The sequence below is a fragment of the Nannospalax galili genome, unplaced genomic scaffold, assembly GCF_000622305.1.
Source record: "Nannospalax galili isolate Female #2095 unplaced genomic scaffold, S.galili_v1.0 scaffold54, whole genome shotgun sequence".
In the NCBI taxonomy this organism is placed as follows: Eukaryota; Metazoa; Chordata; class Mammalia; order Rodentia; family Spalacidae; genus Nannospalax; species Nannospalax galili.
The window spans coordinates 12638414-12659943 of record NW_008341028.1 but is presented as its reverse complement, the minus strand read 5'-3'; the positions used below and the strand labels follow the sequence as shown (position 1 = coordinate 12659943).

At 46.3% G+C, this 21530-nt stretch overlaps 1 protein-coding gene and 1 long non-coding RNA gene across 4 annotated transcripts in view; one reads left to right on the top strand and one right to left on the bottom strand.

Moving 5' to 3' along the window:
- The window catches only part of Pkm (pyruvate kinase M1/2), a 30172-nt gene that overhangs the window by 7789 nt on the left and 853 nt on the right, over nucleotides 1-21530 (top strand). For 2 of the 3 annotated variants that reach the window (XM_008836421.3, XM_029565056.1), the window contains exons 2-10: nucleotides 3084-3250; nucleotides 3999-4090; nucleotides 9916-10047; nucleotides 10343-10529; nucleotides 11520-11790; nucleotides 13680-13830; nucleotides 14037-14189; nucleotides 17807-17973; nucleotides 20889-21070. In XM_008836421.3, the coding sequence (XP_008834643.1) occupies nucleotides 3097-3250; nucleotides 3999-4090; nucleotides 9916-10047; nucleotides 10343-10529; nucleotides 11520-11790; nucleotides 13680-13830; nucleotides 14037-14189; nucleotides 17807-17973; nucleotides 20889-21070 (1489 nt within the window). In that variant the 5' untranslated portion in view covers nucleotides 3084-3096. Of the gene's footprint in view, nucleotides 1-3083; nucleotides 3251-3998; nucleotides 4091-9915; nucleotides 10048-10342; nucleotides 10530-11519; nucleotides 11791-13679; nucleotides 13831-14036; nucleotides 14190-17235; nucleotides 17403-17806; nucleotides 17974-20888; nucleotides 21071-21530 lie in introns of all 3 variants that reach the window. The other variant, XM_008836420.2, reaches the window with a different exon arrangement.
- Nucleotides 14406-17229, bottom strand: LOC115070923. Its single transcript, XR_003850034.1, has 2 exons — nucleotides 15285-17229; nucleotides 14406-15238 (listed from the first exon to the last, which is right to left on the bottom strand). It is a non-coding gene; the product is annotated as an uncharacterized LOC115070923 (long non-coding RNA).

Genomic DNA, 21530 nt, shown 5'->3' with positions numbered 1-21530 from the left:
GTGGTGGTGGTATGGATGAGATGACTCATCTGGTAAAGGTGCTTGCCTCTAACAGCCTGAGTTCAAATCCCGAGCCCACATGTTAGAAGGTGAGAAACAAGTCGTACAAATTGTCCTTGGACCTCTGCTCATATGTACACACACGCATAAATAAATAATTAATAGATTTCTATAGAGAGAAAGGCGTTGGTGTTAGGGTAATCTTTGGGTGGCTGGGAAAGGGAAGAAAACACCACAGAGAAGCCAGGAAGAGCTCACTTTTACCTCTGAATTTTCTGTTACTGTCTTGGTATTTTCTTGGTGTGTGTCTATAATATCGCTGAATCTGTAGAGCAGCTTCTACCTGATTACTAAGGTGATTGCCACAAAGAGCTTTAGTTGTACTCTGCTTTTACCTTAATCCTGTACAGCTCTCCAGGGCAAACTGTACTCAGCTCTGAGCGGTCCTTCCAAGTGGGGCCAAGGAGCCACCCTGAGTCAAAAAAACAGCAATATGTCACCAGAAGCCCAGACCCAGAGAACCAAAGGTATGATTTGATTAACAGTGGCCACAGGCAGGAATTTGCAGAGAATCCTGTGCCTCAGAACTAGAGAACTGGCTGATGGTTTTTCAGGAAAGTGGATTCATGAGTCCTTCCCACTCATGTCCTTGGACTGGTTGACACCCTCCCATCATGGCTACAGCAAGGCCTTTGTGTCGTGTTGGCCTGATATGCTGTCTCAGTAGTGTTCAACAGCCACTTACCTAAGCTTGGCTGAGAGCTGGGAGCATTTGCCAGCTGTGAGTGCATAAAGGGCCCAGCTCCCCAGGCTTGTCCTGTATGCAGATCTTCCTCAGACTTGGAAGTGGGGAGAGGAACTGAAAACTCATTTAACAAACATGGCAAATGCTAGGTGCTAGGAAGTAGAAAATTGTCTTGGAGGGAGAGGGTTGACTTTTGTCTCAGTATCTAGTATAGCTTGGGAGTAGAAACACATTGGAACAAACTGTTGGCCATCTGACAGTAGTAGCTAGCTGGTGTTTTCCTTCCCCACTTTAAAGGTTTTTATTTTTGCGCTGGGGTATGATGGTGCACTGCTGAAATAGCGCTCAGGAGATGGGGAGGACTGCCATGAATTCAAGGCCAACCTGGGTTACATAGGATTGATTACATTGGCTTCATGAAAAGTTTTCATTTTCTGTGATTGAAGACTTAATAGGCCTTAGTTATCCTTTGCTCACCAGGGGTTACGGAGGTTACCAGATCTTAGAGATAGAAGAGGTGGGTTTAGATGCATACTTTCTTTGTGCCAGAGACAAGCCACAAACACAAAGTCAGTATAGGTCCTGGATTTGGAGAGGCCGGGCAGGAATAAGGAGGGGCTTATTTCAAAGTCCAAACTAAAGCTTTTTGAAGAATCCTAGCCAGAGAGATGGCGCAGTGGTTAAGAGTACATACTGCTCTTCCAGAGGACCAGAGTTGGATTCCGAACACCCATGTCTGGTGGCTCATTAAGCACCTGTAATTACAGCTCCAGGGGATTCTACAACTCTGGCTTCTATGGTTACTAGCACTCACATGCACAGACACACATGTATGATAAGTTTTTTGGGTCTTTTTGAGACAGGGTCTCCCTATAAGCCCCAGCTATCCTGGAACTCGCTATGTAGACCAGGTTGGCCTTGAACTCACAGAAATCTGCCTGCCTCTGCCTCTCAACTGCTGGGACTATAGGCGTGCGCCACCAGGTTGGCCTTGAACTCACAGAAATCTGCCTGCCTCTGCCTCTCAACTGCTGGGACTATAGGCGTGCGCCACCATGCCTGGCTGATAATTTTTTTTTAAGTAAACCTTTTAGAAGAGTCCTTTGGTCTGAGAACTTGGATGAGCGTGTTCACATCCTTTGTTCACATCCTTCCCTGGCATTCCCCAAACACAGACCAGAAACTACTCCTGAGGCTCTATCCTCTCAATCAGCTAGCTAACCGGCTCAGTGAATTTAGTTGTAAGGCAGTAATAAAGTTAAAGCAAAGGTCAAGGCAGCTGTTTGGGATTGTGACCTGGGTGGTTAATTGACTGGAACAGAAGCTCCTGCTATGGAAAGGTTCTTGTCAGACTTATGAAAAGAAATCCAGATGGCACATCACAAATTGGTCAGGGAAGCTAGATGATCTCAGCACTTGGAAGGCCGAGGCAGGAACATAGCAAGTTAAAGGTCAACCAAGGCTACATAGTTGAACTTCAGCTGTATAGTGAGATTCTATCTCCAAACTGAAAAAGACCAATTGGGAAAGCAGTTTCCTTGTTATAAATGATTTAGTTGTAATGATTTTGGAGCTATTCCAGTGCCTTTATGTGTCTTAAAGATGTATTTTCATTTTATTGCTATTGTTTTCTGCTAAAGAATCCTGGAAGAGTTTTACCTTCATTTTGATTGGGTTTTGCATACAGTCCAGAGTCTGGCTACTTTTTTGTACCTAATAGATGTTAAAGAATAAGGTAGTGCTTTGAAGTTAGTGAAAACCTAGAGCTCAGGAGCTAAGAAGACTTCTGTGATGTGATTTGTCTTCACCGGGAGATCCTAGCCAGGGAGGCCACACTTGGTTTGGGTGAGCATAGTAAACCGGCAATGTGGGTGCCCTACTTTGAGACACCTTATACTAGATTTCCCAAGGCACTACGCTAAGCATCTGAAAGTTTGGGTACAACTTGTTTCTGTGTGTACTCCTTATTGATTACAACGCACTTTTGCAGAAGCTCCTTCTGTGTATATAAACTGATGTTATTAACAGGGTTGGTGTGAAAGCTGTCCAAGTGGATGGCAGTTGTAAAAGAGGGCCACTTACACAGACTCCCTGAGAGATGTACACCAAGTAGGAAGTTTGCATTTGTTGGTTGAAGTCTTTCCTGTTTGCTCATAATCAAGCCCTTTGCCAGATTTGAGGGGCACCCACATAACCAGCACGTGTCTGGCCTTCTTGTGGCTTGTGCACAAAGCATGCCTATTAGGTTAATGTGTAAGCAGGGGACAACCTCTTGTGCCAAGTGGCTCATTAAGCACTTCTTAATCTGATTGCACTCTCTTTGACTCCCTGGAACCAGGAACTCAGGAGCCATGCCGAAGCCACATAGTGAAGCGGGGACTGCCTTCATTCAGACCCAGCAGCTGCATGCAGCCATGGCTGACACATTCCTGGAGCACATGTGCCGCCTGGACATTGACTCTGCACCTATCACGGCCCGTAACACTGGCATCATCTGTACCATTGGTGAGTGACTGTGGCTCTCTACCAAATGGGGGCTTCCTGTGCCAGCAACAGATTCTCTTCTGAAATTAATAAATACCATAGCTACCCTAGGTTCTAAGCCAAGCTCTGCACAGATTTTTAGGGGAACAGAAGTCATGGGAAACTGCTCTATAGAATTAGTATGCCTTATGGTAAAATTTAGAGGGGGTCTTCCTTGGTGGATCTTTGTCAGAGCATCTTAGAAACCTCAGAAGTGCTTTTTCACATGCTCTGTGTCACCAGATTCCTTAGTTGGGTATCTTGAGGGCAAAGAAAACTGGCCAAGTCTTCCCTCTCTCTGCTTTTCTGAGTAAGTGGGGACCTACAGAATTTGTAAAACATGGACGTGTTCTCCCCTCCCCCAACCCAAACCAAGAAAATAGACTAGCACAGAAGTAGCCTTTTATGTACTTCTAAAAGACTTATGTTATTTTGGGAAGGAAATGTTTAGGGAAAATTAAAGGATGAAGAGTTGCTTTAAAGTAGCAGACTTAACCAGGCTTTCCTACTTGAGTATCATTTTTCTTTTACTTTTTTTTTGGGGGGGGGGTTCTTTTTGATATAGGGTCTCCCTGTATCTCCAGCTGACCTAGAACTCACTATGTAGACCAGACTGGCCTTGAGCTCACAGAGATCCGCTTGCCTCTGCTTCCCAAGTGCTGGGATTGAAGGTACTATGTCTAGCGAATATCATATTTTTCTTGGTGTGTCTCTAAATGTTTCCTGATAGGTCCTGCTTCCCGTTCTGTGGAGATGCTGAAGGAGATGATTAAGTCTGGAATGAATGTGGCTCGTCTGAACTTCTCTCATGGAACTCATGAGGTGAGCCCTAGCTAGACAGCCTGGGCACTGGGAAGGGAAGCTGGAGGGGACATGTTATTCATTAGCTGTGGCAGACTGGGCAAGTTATGAGTCCAGGTTTCTCGGTGAATGGAACATTGTACTAGCCCATCTCTACTCTTCTTCCCTTCTGCCACCTCCATTGGCCAAGACTCCTTGAGTAAACAAGGCTGCTTTGTTAAGGGCCAAGGCTATCCCACATACCTGAGTTACTGTTAACCCTCACAAAAGGTGTGGAAAGTTTTGCTAGATTCCTGTGTGTTTTGGCCACAGGACTTGACACAAACGCGCGCACCCTCCCTCTCTGAGGTTTTCTGCAGTGGTTCTTGTGGGTCCAGTGAATTGAAAGGTTATGCAGAAGATGGCTAGGGCAAGTCCAGGAGAAAAGTTCCCAACTATTGTAGATCAGACTAAATCCAATGAAGTAATCCTGTCTGATGTATTAAAATAATGCATCAGAACTCTTCAGGGTCCTGGTAGGAATATATTTGAGCTAGGACTGTTTATTAGCTGGCTTGGCCCATGGAGAGGTCTGACTGAGGAAGCAGGTGGCAACTGTTAGGGCTCTGTTTCCTACTTTTATTCCTAAGTTCCAAGCAAACTCAAAGCAGGTGGGTAGAGGCTCCCTAAACTCTGCCTTTGAAAAAACCTTCAAGCTAGAGCATGGATTTCCTCCTGGCATTGATGGAGAAGGGAGACATCCCTCTTGGCTTCTGTGTGTCTTGTTCAGAATAAAGAATTAGCCTTTGCTACTCTGCCCTCTGGCCTTTGAAAGTTAAGTTTGGACTAAAAATAAACCATCAGGAACAGCAGTCCAATAAATAAATCCCTTCTTTCTGGAAACATGAGACACATCATCATAAATTCCCTAACCCATGTTCCATAAACAGCCTATGGGCTGGAAAAGACTGGTCCCTAAATGTCATAGGCTTGAGCTGGTTTAGCAGGTGCTTAGGGCAGTATTTGACAAATCCTTGAGGTAAAGAGTCTGAGACAAGAGTATCATGAGTTCAAGGCCAGCTTAGGGTACATAGGGAGTTGGAGACTAGTCTCAGCTATATAACAAGGCAAAACAAGTTGGGGTTTTTTGTTGTTGTTGTTTGGTTTTTTTTTGGTCTTTTTGAGACAGGGTCTTCCTGCAGCCCCAGCTGGCCTAGAACTTACTATGTAGACCAGGCAGGCCTTGAACTCACAGAGATCTGCCTGCCTCTGCCTCCCAAGTGCTAGAACTATAGGCATGCATCACCACACCCAGGTTTTTTTTGCGGGGCAGGGGGGGGTGTCTTTTTTGGGCAAAACAAATTTTTAAAAAGAACAATTGACAGTTTTCCAGATGCTGTGCTTTTGGCAGGAAGCATGAGCCTAGTTCAAGGACAGCATTGCAGATATGACAGAAGGTCCACTAGCTAGGGTCCTTTGCCACTAGAGGCTGCATGGGAAGGAACAAAAATAGATTTGGAGAAGCTGACCTTTAAATAGGCTTTATGGCTTCTTACATCCAGGAAAATAACACCATGAAACTCTAAGATGGCAGGGGCTAGGGAGATTGGTCATACCTGCTGGGGCAGGGGCTGGCTCAAGCTTATTTTCTTTTTTTCTTTTAAAACTATAGGAAGCATTTACACATTATCTGTACTTTAAATCTTATTCCTAGATTAGACTTGGGTTTTTAAAAATATTTTATTATTTTTTTTATGTGTATGAGTGTATTGCCTGCATGTATGTGAGTGCACCTGTGTCGTGCAATGCTGTGGAGGTCAGAAGAGGGTGTCAGATTCCCCTGGAACTGGGGTTAAGGATGGTTCGTAGCTGCCATGCGGGTGCTGGGAATCGAAATTGGATCCTCTGCAAGAGCAGTCAGTGCTGTTAACTGCTAAGCCATCTCTCCAGCCTGACTGGGGATTTTTTTAAAGTGCTTGTGAGTTTGTTTTTGGATTTAGATAGCTGAGGCGAAGTTATCCCCCATAGGCTTTTTGGGAACTGATCTGAAGTTATTCTGTCATGTCATGTTACATAAACTTTTAGTTTGACCACGTCAGGGTTCCTATTTCTTACACACCTTCAGTTAGGAGCTGGGGCATAATTTTTGAGATCTTGACAGATCTAAGTACTCCTAGAGCATTGGAATTGCTTTCTCCCCATCTGACAGGGATGCTTACTGACTGCATCTACTTGTTCAGCAGCTCTGGCACACCTCTGGCTGTTCATGTGGGCAAGATGTATTGTTGCTGAACAGGCATTGCTGTAACACCACGTTGGCCAGAAAAGAATACTGACTGCAACCTAAATTTAGAACTACAAGGATGGTACTGATAGGTGCCAACCTTTATCATTTGGTCATATGCCAGCAAAACCACAACTGTCAAAATGGAAGACCCAGTGCACCTTTTAGAAATGTACCAAAAGCTAACCATACAAATGATTTGAATGAAAGAATATTTGATACCCCAATTGTGGTAATTGCACTGTTTTATATCCCTAAAGTCAAGACTGTGTATTTAAAACACTCACGGGTGGGGGGACTGGAGAGATGGCTCAGCAGTTAAGAGCATTGGCTGTTCTTCCCAGTGCGTCTGGGTTTTGTTCCCAACACCGTATGACAGCTAACAGCCCACCTATAACTCTACTTCAGATCTGACCTTTTCTCCCTCCACACAGGCATTGCATACATGTAGTACACTTACATGTGCGCATACAAAAACACATATAAACTAAAAATGGTTAATTATTTATTTATTTATGTCTTTTTTTGAGACAGCGTCTCCCTGTAGCCCCAGCTGTCCTGGAACTCACTATGTAGACCAGGCCGGCCTTGAACTCAGAGAGATCCGCCTGCCTCTGCCTCCTGAGTGCTGGGATTAAAGGCGTGCGCCACCACGCTTGGCTATTTATTATATTATGTGTATGAGTGTATTGCCTGCATGTATGTGAGTGTACCCATGTCATGCAGTGCCGTGGAGGTCAGAAGAGGGCTTCAGATTCCCCTGGTTTGTAGCCACCATGTGGGTGCTGGGAATCGAACCCGGGTTCCCTGCAAGAGCAGTCAATGCTCTTAACTGCTGAGCCATCTCTCCAGCCCCATGATTAAAACTTTTTAAAAACACTCGCGGATTGGCTGAGATGTAGCTCAGTGGTAGAATACTTGCCTAGCAGGAGCAAGCAAGGCCTTGGGTTCATTCCCTAGCAATAAAAGGCAAATTGAAACAAAACAACCCCACTTACATGAAAATGTTAGGTCAGAATTGAAAACATAAAGTCCTGTAAAGTAGAAATGACACAGATAGACCTTCTGGGTCTTTCTGGTTTTTGTTTTGTTGAGGCAGGGTCTCACCATGAAGCACTGGCTGACTGGCTGACTTGGAATTCACTGTCTAGACCAGGATGGCCTCGAACTCAGAGACCTGCCTGTGTACTGAGTTGAGTGCTGGGATTAAAGATATGTGCCACCGCACCTGGCTCTGAAATAGTTCTTGAATGAAAATTAAGAGCAAAATCTAAAGTAAATTAAGAAAATGTAGAAGCTTATTTTCAAAGTAAATGAATAAAATATTTATTTCAAAGCACCAGAAACATCTCCAGGTGCGGTCACTTATTCCTGTATAGAGGCAAAAGGATCTGGAGTGTAGGGTCATATTTGGCTATGTAGCAGGTTGGAGACCAGCTTGGGCTACATGAGACCCTAAGAAAAAGTAACCTAAAGAGGGTGATAAAAAGGAATTAATCTTACAAAGTTATAGCTTAGTAAAATAATAAATATGACATTAGGCTAAGAATTGGTTTCTTTGTAGGGAAGAGTTAAACAGAAAACTAGAAAGCCTGGTCCCCAGGGTATTGCTCAGTAGAGCACTTAACCTAACATATACAAGGTCCTGGTTTCTATTCCCAGTATTGTTTTCAAAGGAGAGATGCTATACAAATGAGTATATAGAAAAGGCAGTAGTTTATACTAGAAAAATATTTTCTAAAGTCAAAAAAGATTCGTAACATAATTCCTTTAAGTAGAAATGAAATCGCAAATTTTCCAAGAAGAAATAAGTATGCAGTAGCTAGAAATAATTTCTAAGTAGTCCACTAGAAGTTGAAAAAGGCACTGAGCTGAAGCTCCCATTTGAAAGCACAGGGCACATGAATTGTATATGTGGTTTGGAGATTGAACGCAGAGCTTTGTACCATGTGCGCATAAAGTGCACTACCATTGAGCTATTCCACCAGCCCAAGACCAAGTGATTTCATGGCTGAATCCAGTCTCCTTTAATGAACAGTTAGTCTTTTGTACACTATTCTAGAGTCTGGAAAAGTATAGAAGTCTGCTTACTATGTTTTTTGAAATTGGTGTACTATATTACTAAGATTAGACATGAGACAGTACCCAAACCACACTAACCAGGTTGGTCATGGAGGTTTGTACACAAGAACAAATATACACAAAAGAACAGGTATACACAAAGCATAGGTGAGTTCAGTTGAGAGAGTGCTTGCCTAGCATGCATGAAGTTCTGGGTTCAGTTCCCCAGTACAACATGAAACTGGACGTGATGGTGCACACCTATAATCCCAGCGTGAAAGTGGAGGCAGCAGGATCAGGATTTAAAGGACAGCCTGGCTACATGAGACCCTGTCTCATAAACTGAAAAGCAAAACGGAAAACCCTAAACAACTATTAGCCAAGTATGGTGGTCTACAACTCTAATCCTACCACTCAGGAGACAAAGGCAGGGAGATCATGGGTTCCAGGCTAGCCTGGGCTATATAACAGGATCTTTTTCTCAATGAAAAAATAAAAGACACAATCCAAATGATTTCAACTTCTGTTAGTACTCTGTTTTGTATTATTTGGAATAGAAATTGTTTATAACTTAAAATAAGGACCTCTGAAACAAACCAAGGCACTGAGTAGTCCCTCACTGAACCTGAGACTGAGTTATTTAAGACATGCCCTTCAGGCAGCATTTGCCCTTAGATGTTTCCAGCCTCCTATAGATAACAAGCAGCCTGCTTGCAGGTGCAGCTCTCCTGGGCACCTGTGATTAAAAGGACCAGACAGGCCCATAAAGTGCTGAATTAAGTGACCCATTATCAGAAATGTCACATGGATTATATTCTCCAGGAATTCTTTTGATACCTATCTTGGATTGAGTCCCTTAATAATCAAACAGTAGTGACAGATAGGAAGAGAGAAAGGACTGAGGGAAGTCTAGAACCCTGATTTGCTGCAAGAGTAGCAAAGGGCAGTTCCATGGGAGACAGGCTCCTGACACCTCCCTGTCTCTACTTCCCTTACTAATCAGACTCCTTGGGAAAACAATTGTGAAAGCAGGTGTGTGCATGACCCAAGCAATGAGCCCTTTAGCACGGGCCACTGTTAGCTTAAGTCAAACTTGGAGTTTGAATTGTAGTTGATCAATAGAACAAACACAATCTGAGACTGATTGCCAGGGCAGACTTTTCATATATAAATCCTGGGTCCTTTGCCCCAGTCATTAGCCTTATTTGCTGAATCCTAGGGACAATAAAATGGCTGCTTTAATGGTGAGACAAGTTCACATCCAGGCCTTACAATGGGTCTTGGTGACAGTAATCTGCAGAGTTCCTAAGATTTGCTCTGAGAGCCAGCAGGTGCTGTGATAGAAGTATTTAAAGCTGATGGGTTTGAAGCACTCAGAGGGATAATGGGTAGTAGAGAGGTTAGACAGTGGGTGTTGAGGTCTAGAACTGAGATAGCCAAAGGCCAGCTTTGATTCCGAGGCAGGGGTTGGAAATTGTAGTCAAGTATGGAGGACATTGTCATCTCCCTTCCTTTACCCCAGTACCATGCGGAGACCATCAAGAATGTGCGCACAGCCACAGAAAGCTTCTCATCTGACCCCATTCTCTACCGGCCAGTTGCTGTGGCTCTGGACACTAAGGGACCTGAGATCCGGACTGGGCTTATCAAGGGCGTGAGTATCCTGGGAAAGAGCAAATGTTTTCATCTATCCTTGCTAGGAAATGTTACTATGGGGTAGGAGAGAAAGGTGATTAACTTCCTTGTGTCTTTTCCCTCCATCCTGTCCATTCTCTCCCCATTTCCTGAAACATACCAAGTTAGAGTGAGACTTTATTCACAAAGGAAACAGATTTCTTAGTGCTTTCAGTTGAGGTTTGCGCCTTGTTCTTGGGGAAGAGCTTTTCCAGTCCTACCAGGGGCACTGGCTTCTGCAGTCTGCACTCTAAGGTGTGTTTCCTTACCCACAGAGCGGCACCGCCGAGGTGGAGCTGAAGAAGGGAGCCACTCTGAAGATCACATTGGATAACGCCTATATGGAAAAGTGTGACGAGAACACCCTGTGGCTAGACTATAAGAACATTTGTAAGGTGGTGGAAGTGGGCAGCAAGATCTACGTGGATGACGGGCTGATTTCGCTGCAGGTGAAGGAGAAAGGTATGTCCAGGGTCAGGGTTGATGGCGTAAAACCACCTCGCATCTCCACAGTCCTGGTGCGAAGAAGCTTGATGGCTGGCAACAAAGTTCAAGCTATCCGTTCTCAGGAAATCCATCTACAACTCATATCCTCAAACCCACCAGCCCAGAGGTAGGAACGTAGCCCATTGGGTAGAGTGCTGGCTGAGCATACAAGAGGCTCTGGTGGGTTCAATCCCCGACATAGCACCAAACTGGATGTGGTGGTACACACCTGCAATCCCAACATTCCAGAGGTGGAGACGGGAGAATTAGAAGTTTAAGGTAATTCTTGGCCACATATCAAATTTTGCATCCATGAAAACCAGTCTTATTTAAATTGTTCACTTTTTTTTTAAGTTTTTATTTTTTTTATTTTATGTGTATGTGTGTATTGCCTCCATGGGTAAGTGCACCAGTGTCGTGTCCAGCAATTCCCGCAGAGGTCAGAAGAGGCTGTCGGATCCCCTGGGACTGGGGTTACAGATAGTTAGCTGCCATGTGGATGCTGGGATTCAAACCCGGGTCTTCTGCAAGAACAGCCAGTGTTCTTAACTGCTGAGCCATCTCTTCAGCCCCTCACTTTTGGTTTTATTTATATTTTGATACAGGCTGGCCTTGAATGCCTCATCCTCCTGTCTCCACTTCCCAGTTGTTGGGATTACAGTATTACAGTGGTGATCACCACTACACCTGGCCCTGTATTGTACTTAAATGTTTTTAAACAACATATGAATAAACATTATTATTAGAGGTACGGAAACTGGGGTACAAAGAAAAGAAGTGAATTGGCTAGCCTGAGGTTGTAAGTTAGTGGTGTGAGATTGAAGTCTGGCTTCCCTGGCTCTAGTACCCACTGTGCTGCTTACCAGTTCCCTGAACTGGAGGACAGAGATGAAGGCCCCTGCTGCTGGCCTCTTACCAGTCGAGATGTGCCTTCATCACTCTGCCTCCCACCTTGATTTTACACAGGTGCTGACTTCCTGGTGACTGAGGTGGAAAATGGTGGCTCCTTGGGCAGCAAGAAGGGAGTGAACCTTCCAGGAGCTGCTGTGGACCTCCCTGCTGTATCAGAAAAGGACATCCAGGACCTGAAGTTTGGAGTGGAGCAAGATGTAGACATGGTATTTGCATCTTTTATCCGCAAGGCGGCTGATGTACATGAAGTTAGGAAGATCCTGGGAGAGAAAGGGAAGAACATCAAGATTATCAGCAAAATCGAGAATCATGAAGGAGTTCGCAGGTGAGTCCTGTTGTCCCCTCTTCAGTTCCCAGGCCTCTGAGGACAAGATAATGTCCTGAGAACACCTGAGTCTCAGACCTACCCAGTGGAATGCAGCCTGCTAGGCCTGGTTTCACTGAATCTGGACATCTTAGGGTTCGGGAAGGCACTTATGTTTAAAAAGTGAGCCAAAAGGAAGCTACCCAGGTGATAGAAGTGCTGGAGTCGTGACTGGGTACCTCAATGGAACAGCCCTAGCTGGGGAGAGAAACAGGAAGGTTAGCAGCACACCCTTCAGAAAGGGCTGTTTTGGGCCCTCACTTGGGACCCATGTGGAAACTTGATGTGAGGTCTATGCTGAGGCTTCTGGCCTCCTGATCTTCACTCAAGGAGTAGCTATCCTGATGCTGCTGCTGCACAGTGGTCCATTCAGCTTCCCATGTGATGCTTCAGACTTAACCACCTTTCTAGTGCTCACAAGGAAGAATGAAAACAGGGTGGCCAGCTTGGTGACATCTGTTGTTCCTTGGCTTCCTACTGCTAAAACCCCAGACCTACTCCTGGGGATTAGGAGTATGCTTGGTAGAGTGGAAGGAGCAATTGTTATGTCCACTGTGTAGCTTTATATTGGAGTCTCCTCCTTTTCCAGCTTGGTGAGCCATGGGTGCTGATTGAGCTTGGCATTTCCTTTTGCTTTCAGTAAGTTGGAGGAAAGAGACCACTCTATGTGTACTGTGATAGAAACACTGTGACCCAAGCAATTTATAGAAAGAAGAGTTTATATGAGCCTACAGTTCCAGGGGAATTACAGTCTGTCGTGGCAGGGAGGCATTGGTGGCTGGAGGTGGCTGGAGCAGGAGCAGCAGAAGCTAAGCTCTCACATCATCATGCAGGCACAGGAAGCAAGAGAGCAACTAGAGATCTGGCAAGGCTTAAGAACTCTCTAAGCCACCCCCAGTGATGTGCGTCCTCCAGGATAGCCACACCTTCTAAAACCTCCCAAAACAGCGCCATCATCTGGGGCCAAAATGTCCAAAATACTTAGAGCCTGTGGGGGACATTTTCATTCAAACCATCACATTCCACAATTTCTGTCCTATTTTGTTTCTTAATTGCTGTGACAAAATACTCTGACCAATACCAACTTGGGGAGGAAAGGGTTTATTTAGCTTACATCTCCTGGGTCACAGTTCATCAGGGAGCCCAAGGTAGGAACTCAGGGCAAGAACATGGAGGCAGGGGCTGGAGCACAGGCCATGGAGGAATGCTGCTTACTGGCTTGCTCCCCTGGCTCCTACTCAGCCTGCTTTCTTATGCAACACAGGCCCACCTGCCCAGGGGTGGTACCACCCACAGTGGGCTGGGTCCTCCCACATCACTCAAGAAGGTGCCCCATGGACATGGCCACAGGCCAGTCCAGTGAAGACAGTTCCCAATTGAGGCTCCCTCAACACTAGGTGTGTCAAGTTGACACTAAAGCTATCCAGCACAATGTGGCAGCCCTCAAATGTCTTTGGCTAAATGAAGCAATCAATGGTCCTTAGTGAGAGAAGCATCAGCTGGCCTTGTATCCTCTTTCTGACATGAAAGTGCTGATTGGAGAGTACAGCTTGTGGCAAGACACCACAGCAAGGCCTTGGAAGATGAAGGTGGAGGGGAAATGAGCCCATGGGACTTTGGAGTAGATCTCGTCCCCTCTCCTTTCTGCTCACAGTGAGGTATCCATAGTGGTGTTATAAAAGCCCAACAAGCAAGATTGTTAGCCCACTCTGGGTACAAGGTTGATGAGTGCCCCATCACCTCTGCGTCTACGAAATGTGCCCTACAAGGTCTTCCAAATCAGGGAAAGCCTCCTGGGGAAAGCCGCTGTTTTTGTGGTTCCTGTTTCATGTTACCTCTTTCTATATTAGGTTTGACGAGATCTTGGAGGCCAGTGATGGGATCATGGTGGCCCGCGGTGATTTAGGCATTGAGATTCCTGCAGAAAAGGTCTTCCTTGCTCAGAAGATGATGATTGGGCGATGCAACCGAGCTGGGAAGCCTGTCATTTGTGCCACACAGGTATGTGCCCTTTCCCTTGTTCTGTGTACACTGTTTGGGAGAACTCTGGAGCTACCTGGCCTCTTCCTCTGGCCGCATACACGCACACCCCATGCGTCTGTACACAGCCATACTCCGTGTGCCTACACACTATCCAGGGTGTCATCTCCCAATTATTTGTCAAGATGGCCCAGGCCATGTCTCACTAGTGCTCTGTCCCCTCCTAGATGCTGGAGAGCATGATCAAGAAGCCCCGCCCCACCCGGGCTGAGGGCAGTGATGTGGCCAATGCAGTCCTGGATGGAGCTGACTGCATCATGCTGTCCGGCGAAACAGCCAAAGGGGACTATCCTTTGGAGGCTGTTCGCATGCAGCACCTGGTAAGTCTTTAGGGCCTGTCTTGTGCCCTGGGCTTCAGACTACATTTGAGGCAAGTTCTGCCATAGAGGTTTTTTTAAGACTTCTTTATCCTTTTACCCACAGTCTCTCATCTTCCTCTTAAGTCATAGCAACAACAATTAGGTGGGGGTGGGGAGTGGTATCTTGATTTTTCTGTTTTGCTTTCACTGTATACACCTGCCCCTTTTTCCTCCTGCTCAGGAGGATACCCCGTTCTTAGAAGATGCCATCTGGCTCAGGACTTAGGTCCTGGGATATAGCCAAAGGATGCCTTGGACCTCTTTCTGTGAATAGTCCAGAGGGCCTGGGCACCTCTGTCGTAGTCTAAAGGAGCCAAGGGCTTGTACTCCCAGCTATCCTCTCAATTTGGCTTCCAGATTGACACTATTGGTCCCATGGATGGATGCTTTGCTCAAGGCTGTTGCCACGCTGAACTGGCCATGCATAGTGCCTGTGATGACTGACAGCAGGGCCACAAATAGAGCTGAGTAGAAGGACTCTTGAGTTCTGGACTAGGAATATGATGGAGTTGTGAAGACTCTGGGAATGAGTTCTTTAAGACCTTCACTTGGGTCAGATGTGGTAGTGAATTATCTAAGTCCAGTACTATGGGTTCAGGCAGGAGGATTGCCAAGAGTTTGAGACCAGCCTAGACGAAAGTGAGACCCTCATTCAAGAGCAACAATAAAAAGACTCATGACCTCCAACTGGGCCATGTACTGCTCAGGGTGCAGACACAGGTCCTCAGCCCTGTATTTCTGCCATGGAGCTTCTGGACTTAACTAGGGATCGGATCTCAGGGCTGTTTAGGTTTGGCAAAATGAGTGCTATGAATGAACTTTCTCAGGATGTTCTAGATCAGTTTTTGTTCCCTTTGGGTGACTCTTAAGTTTCCACAAGTACCTAAATTTAAACAATTGGAAAAGGAAGAGCCCACTCTGGATTAGGCATCTTGCCTTTCTTCTGCCTCTGTGTCCTTATATTGAGCTTAAGCTGTTTTCAGGGTGAAGTCAGTTCTCGATTGTGTGACCTTATCCTTGGGCTATCAGGGTGAAGTCAGTTCTCGATTGTGTGACCTTATCCTTGGGCTACGGTCAGTATCCCTCGTAGCTTTCCTTCCCCATTTTGAAATAAGTGTTAGAGACCACCCCTATCCCAGGGACATTGTATAGCTTGGCCTGGGCTGGCTCATCACCTGCTTGTGCGATACTGATACTGTTGCTGTTCTTAAGGGCTCATTTCCATAGCCCATGGCAGGAAGGTCCTTTCTCTTGCCCAGGAAACCATGTGCCTTCACCCAGTCACTTCCCTAGCAGCTGCCTTCCTGGGTATCATCAGTTACTCCCTTTCCTATTTACCCTGCTTAGTTGTGTGAACTGGCCTCGGAAGTGGGAGGGTAACTGAAGCATAGGCTATTTTTCTTAATAGCTTTGAGCAAATTATTTGACCTTCTAAGACCTTGTCTTAAGATGGGTTTGATGAGACTTAATTATAGCCTTTGAATTAAACATTTACTGCTGTAGTTAAGTGTTAGATAAGCTCCTGTGCCCATTGATATAATCTTCATGACTTCTATTGCCTCAGTTTGTAGATGAGGGTCACATGATGATAGGATAAATGTAGGTTTGAGTCAGGTTTGCTGACTCCAGTGCCAGCCAGTTCTTCTCAGGTCTTCACCAGGGTCAGGTTTGGTTCTGACTTCCATGTCCTTTTCTTCCATGCCCTGGTCTTTCCTATGAACAGATACCTTTGAACTGCAATGCTGGGATTGCATGGCACTGCTCAGAAGATAAGTTATGGGAGCTTGGTCAGGCAGTGGCTGCCCCTTCAGAGGGTGCAGGCCTCTTCCCTGTCATCAGTTAACACTGCCCACAGCTTCTCCCTTTACCTGTTCGTTGCTTCCTCTACTGTCTAACTGATGCAGTTCATGACCTGTAACTTAAGTAAGCTAGGCAGTTCTAGCTTCAGTTCTGCTTCCTGTCCTGTCCCCTGTCTTTTGGGCTGCATGCATTCCATTCTTAACCAAAACAATACTTTTAACCTAGGAAAGTCCTGCCACATGTCTGCTTAGACTATCAAATTAATGAGATGGTACTACTGATTTCTCCCTTATCTATAACTTACTAAGATGCTGGTGATTGAATTATAATCCTCTAAAACTTAAGTTTTCTTTATAATACCTGGTCTTACCTGAGCAGGTGGTCTCTGTTTATAACTTAGTGGCTCCTTCTTATGACTATTAATAATTACTGAGTTTTTATTGATATCTTGTTAAGTATACCTGCGTGCTTCCATGGGCATCTGTCTCTTCACATGGCTGCTCAACATGTTGCTCTCATGAGCCAGAGTTCTAACTCATCCTGTTAGAACTCAGTCACACTGTGCCTTTGGCTTCTCTGACCCGACCCCAGCTTCCAGAGCTGCTCCACTGTACCACTGTAAAGACTTCTGGCTGAGGAGATGTACTCCCTCTATGTGTGCAGGCCACACCGGAAGCTTTGTTGTAGCCAGACAGCCACGTGAGGAGTGGAGGGCCTATCCTTCCTGTAAGCTGTGATGAGGCAGCGTGGTCGAGTGGAAGTGGTGTGGGCTCCACCTGAGCGTTTTTCCATGCCACGATCCTGGAGCCTACCACCCTTGTCCCTCAGCTTCAATGAAAGAATTCTTTCCAGCCAGGCATGGTGATACATGCCTCTAATCCCAGCATTCAGGAGGCTGAGGTAAAAAGAATCACAAATTCGTACGGCCTTGGCTACATAGTGAGAGTGTATCTCACAAACCAAGGTGGGGGATGTTAAATCCTTCCAATGTGGAATAATTTTCCCTACAGAGCAGTTAAAACACAAGTACACACACACCACCCCCAGGAGCATGTGGACTTTAACCACCCTGCCTCAAGGACAGATATAACCTACAGATACCTTCCTCTCTGATTAATTTCCCTCTGTCTTTCCATGTGTTGTCTCTCCTGTTTTTTCGTTCTTCTTCCCTCTTCCTCTCCCCACCCCCTTCCCCTAAACCATACAGATAGCTCGGGAGGCTGAGGCAGCCATGTTCCACCGCCTGCTGTTTGAAGAACTCGTGCGAGCCTCCAGTCACTCCACAGACCTCATGGAGGCCATGGCCATGGGCAGCGTGGAGGCTTCTTATAAGTGTTTAGCGGCAGCTTTGATAGTTCTCACGGAGTCTGGCAGGTAGGGCCCTAAGGGCAGGTATCATTCTAGGATAACCAGCTTCTTGCTCCAGCCGCTTCGCAAAAGGCAGCTAGGCCAGCCATGTACTTGAGCCTGGGCACATTCAGCCTCTCTCTGTAGGAAGGCAGCCAAGGAAGTCATATGATAAGGCAGGACCAAAGGGTCCTTTGCTCCATGGGCACAGTGGACGTCACAGGCACCGGGTACAGGATGGTTCCTGTGGAGCTTTGATTTTGTTTGGTTCTGAACTTCTAGAGACTGGGCTCCTCCTGGCCTTTGTGCCCCAGGGACATGTTCCTTTCCAGCTGTCTGTGACTCCTCCCCTCCCTTTCCGTTTGTGGCAAAGCTCTGACAAAGCCCTGTCCCCCCTCCCCTCGTCCCTTTGGACGGATGTTGTCCCCTAGATTGCCCGTGAGGCAGAGGCTGCCATCTACCACTTGCAATTATTTGAAGAACTCCGCCGCCTGGCGCCCATTACCAGCGACCCCACAGAAGCTGCCGCCGTGGGTGCTGTGGAGGCCTCCTTCAAGTGCTGCAGTGGGGCCATTATCGTGCTCACCAAGTCTGGCAGGTAGGAGGCGGCAGCAGCTCCCTGGAGATGCCTTGCTCTGTTGGCACCTCTCCTTGGTTCCCAAGAGTGGCATTGGGCCAAGGTAAGACCCCCCTGGCTGCCACCTGGACCCAGAGGACTCCAGGCAGCACTCACAGGTATATCAGACCATTTAAAAGTCCAGTTTGGAGGGCCAGCAAGATGGCTTAGCAGGTAAAATACTTTCTACTTGACTACCTAAATTTAGTCTAAGGAAGAAAACAGATTCCTGAAAGTTATCCTCTGGCCTCTACATTCATGCTCAAACAAAAACATAATAATATCAAAATTTTAAAATCCCATTTGGAGCCAGGTGTGATAGCATACACCTTTAATCCCAGCTCTTGGGAGGCAGAGGCAGGCAGATCTCTGTGAGTTCAAGGCCAGCCTGGTCTACATAGTGAATTCCAGGACAGCTGGGGCTACAGGGAAACCCTGTCTCAAAAAGACCAAAAAAAATCCCATTTGGAGTGGTGATGACTTAATGGGCATCATGTTTGCAGTACAAACATGAGGACCTAAATTTGGATTCTAATACCCAAGTTAAAAAAGCTGGGCACAATCAGATGCGATGGTTCCGGCCTTTAATCCCAGAACCCTGAGGCAGAAGCAGGCGGATCTCTTGAGTGCCAGACTGGCTACGGCTACATAGTGAGACCCTGCCTTAAAGAAAAACAGAAGGGGAAGCTGGAGAGCTGGCTCAGTGGTTAAGAACACTATCTGTTCTTGGAGAAGACCCAGGTTCAAATCCCAGCACTCACATGGCAGCTAACAACTGTCCCTAACTCCAGTTCCAGGGAATCCGACAGTCTTTTCTGTCTTCTGCAGACATTGCATGACACGGGTGCACTTACCTACATGCAGACAATACATGCATACACATAAAAATAATAAAATATTGAAAAAAGAGAAAAGCCCAGAATACAGAACATGAGCCTATAATTATATTTCTGGGAGACACAGACAGGAGGAGCCTAGAGGCTTGCTTGGCCAGCCAATCAGTGTACTCTTAAGTTCAGTAACTGATCCTGTCTCAAATAAGTGAGTGGAAGATACCCAGCATTGGCCTCTGGCCTCTGTACACATACATACACACAAAAAAATAGTGGGAGCTGGAGAGATAACACTTAAAGAACTATGGCTGCTCTTCCAAAGGACCCAGGATTTGATTCCCAGCACTCATATAATGGCTAACAAACATCTGAACTCCATTCTAGGGGATCCAACACAATCCTGGCTGTACATAACTTGGGTGCATTACATGCATGAAGGCAAAACCTCATACACATAAAAATCTTTAAGGAGCTGGAGAGATGGCTCAGCGCTTAAGAGGACTGACTGCTCTTGCAGAGGACCCGGGTTTGATTTCTCAGCACTGACGTGGTGGCTATGAACCATCCTTAACTCCAGTTCCAGGGGAATCCAAAGTCCTCTTCTGACCTGTGGCATTGTACGACACAGGTGCACTCACATACATACATGTAGACAATACACCCGTACATAAGATGAAAATAATAAAATTTTTTTTTAAATCTTTAAGTTACAAAATTAATAAGTAATGTACAGGTATAGTAACCCACACCTATAATCCCATCACTCAAAATGCCAAGGAGGAAGCTTATCAAAAGTTTCTGGCCAACCTGGGCCACATGAATTCTAGGACACCCTAGACTACAGTGTGAGACCCTGTCTCAAAAAGTCACAAACACACACCAAAAACAAACTTAAAAAAACCGTACAAAAACAGTCTGGAAAACTGTTCCTGACCTCCATCTGAGTCTGGCCCAGAAAAGGGTGCTGTGCTGTCTTGCTGTCCTCCTTGGAGGCCATCCATGCAGCCTCTGGACTTGAAATCTCTTCCTAACCTGGGACATTGGCTTATCTCTTAGTCTGCTAGTCTTGCCCACAGGGCAGTAAGGGCTTCCTAATGGGCAGGGTAGTTCCTAGACACTGAGCAGCAGCAGATGGGCTCCCCTGGAGCACTAAGATGAAAGGTCTGTGCTAATTCTGTGCTCCAGCCATTAGGGTTGACCTTTGTGAAAAGGCCTAGCCCCTCCTGTTTGGTTATTCTTAGCTCTAGTCTCCTGGAATTTCACCAGGCAAGTCCTAACTTCAGCAACTGCTCTGCCCCCCTGCCCTACCCCCATAGCCTGTGTATGGAGGTCAACCCCAAAGCAGGGTAATTCTTTGCTGAGGCCTGTCTAGTTTCCTTGATACCTGTTGAATGCCCTAAGAGCTTGCCTTCTGGGACTGAGTTAATTCCTTAAGCTAGTCTGACGCCTGAAATACATCTGTAGTGTTTAAGGGAACACTTTGCACAGGGACTTCAGAGGGGTCGTCTACCTTCCTGGAGGAGCCCAGGTGGGCAAAGTCTTCCCATACCTTCCCTGTTATGGGACTCTAGAGCTCAGCTCTTGGGACTTTCTGGGAGCCATGTGGAGTGGGGAGGACACAGCAAGTTAACATTGTGGGCTTCCAGGGGCTGGTCACTGGTGCTGTTCTTTGCAGATACAAGTCAGGAACTAGTCATGTGCTTCTTGGCTTACAGGTGTTGCTTGCAGCTACAGGAATAGGTGCTGGTGAGGCTAGGGCAAAGTTGTCTCTGTGCCAGATGAAAGAATTCAGGGTGTGGGAGGGGTTCTACCAACTATGGCCATGTAGGGTAAGTGGGTGCTAGATCTAGACAGAGGGCAAATGGGAGCTGAGGACACTAAGGGTAGAATGGGCTGGCAAGGCCTTGGGAGGCAATTCTCTGCTTTCAGAGAGGGCTCAGAGCAGCCATTGTCAGCGTGCATAGTATGTTGCATTAGAAGGTAGGCTATTGCTGAAGGCCTTGTATGTTTCCTGGAAGGCACCCAAGACACTGTTTAATGATCTGTCCTACCTCTTCCCATCAGGAGTGCTCACCAGGTGGCTAGATACCGCCCACGTGCTCCCATCATTGCTGTGACACGTAATCCCCAGACAGCTCGCCAGGCCCATCTGTACCGTGGCATCTTCCCTGTGCTGTGTAAGGATGCAGTCCAGGAGGCCTGGGCTGAGGATGTAGACCTGCGGGTGAACTTGGCCATGAATGTTGGTATGTAACTGGAAGGGTTGGGGGTGCCTGAACAATGGCTTTCCTGAAACCCTGAAAGTCTGGGGAATACAAAAGGGGGGGACATGCAGGCTTAGCTCCTGTGCTGCAAAAGGCCCTGCTTGTCTACTCCTCATCTTCACAGGGGATGTTCTGTCTGAATCTTCATTTGAAGTGCCCCCTCTGCCTCTTCACCATCCCATTGTGGGGCCCAATGCAAAATTTATTGTCCATTGTTTGGCCTCTGCCCATTACTAAGGTTAAAATTGGGTCGAGCTACTATACTATGGCGTGGTATATGCCAGTTATGCATTGCTGTAGCCTTCTGTGGCCTTTGTTCTTATATAAGGTATGATACCAGAGGATGAGAGGAAGCAGTTGACTCTGACCTTGGGCATAGCTTTCTACCCTCTAGTATAAACTGAATGGTGTCCAAAGGTCCCTACTACTAACTGTAGGAGAG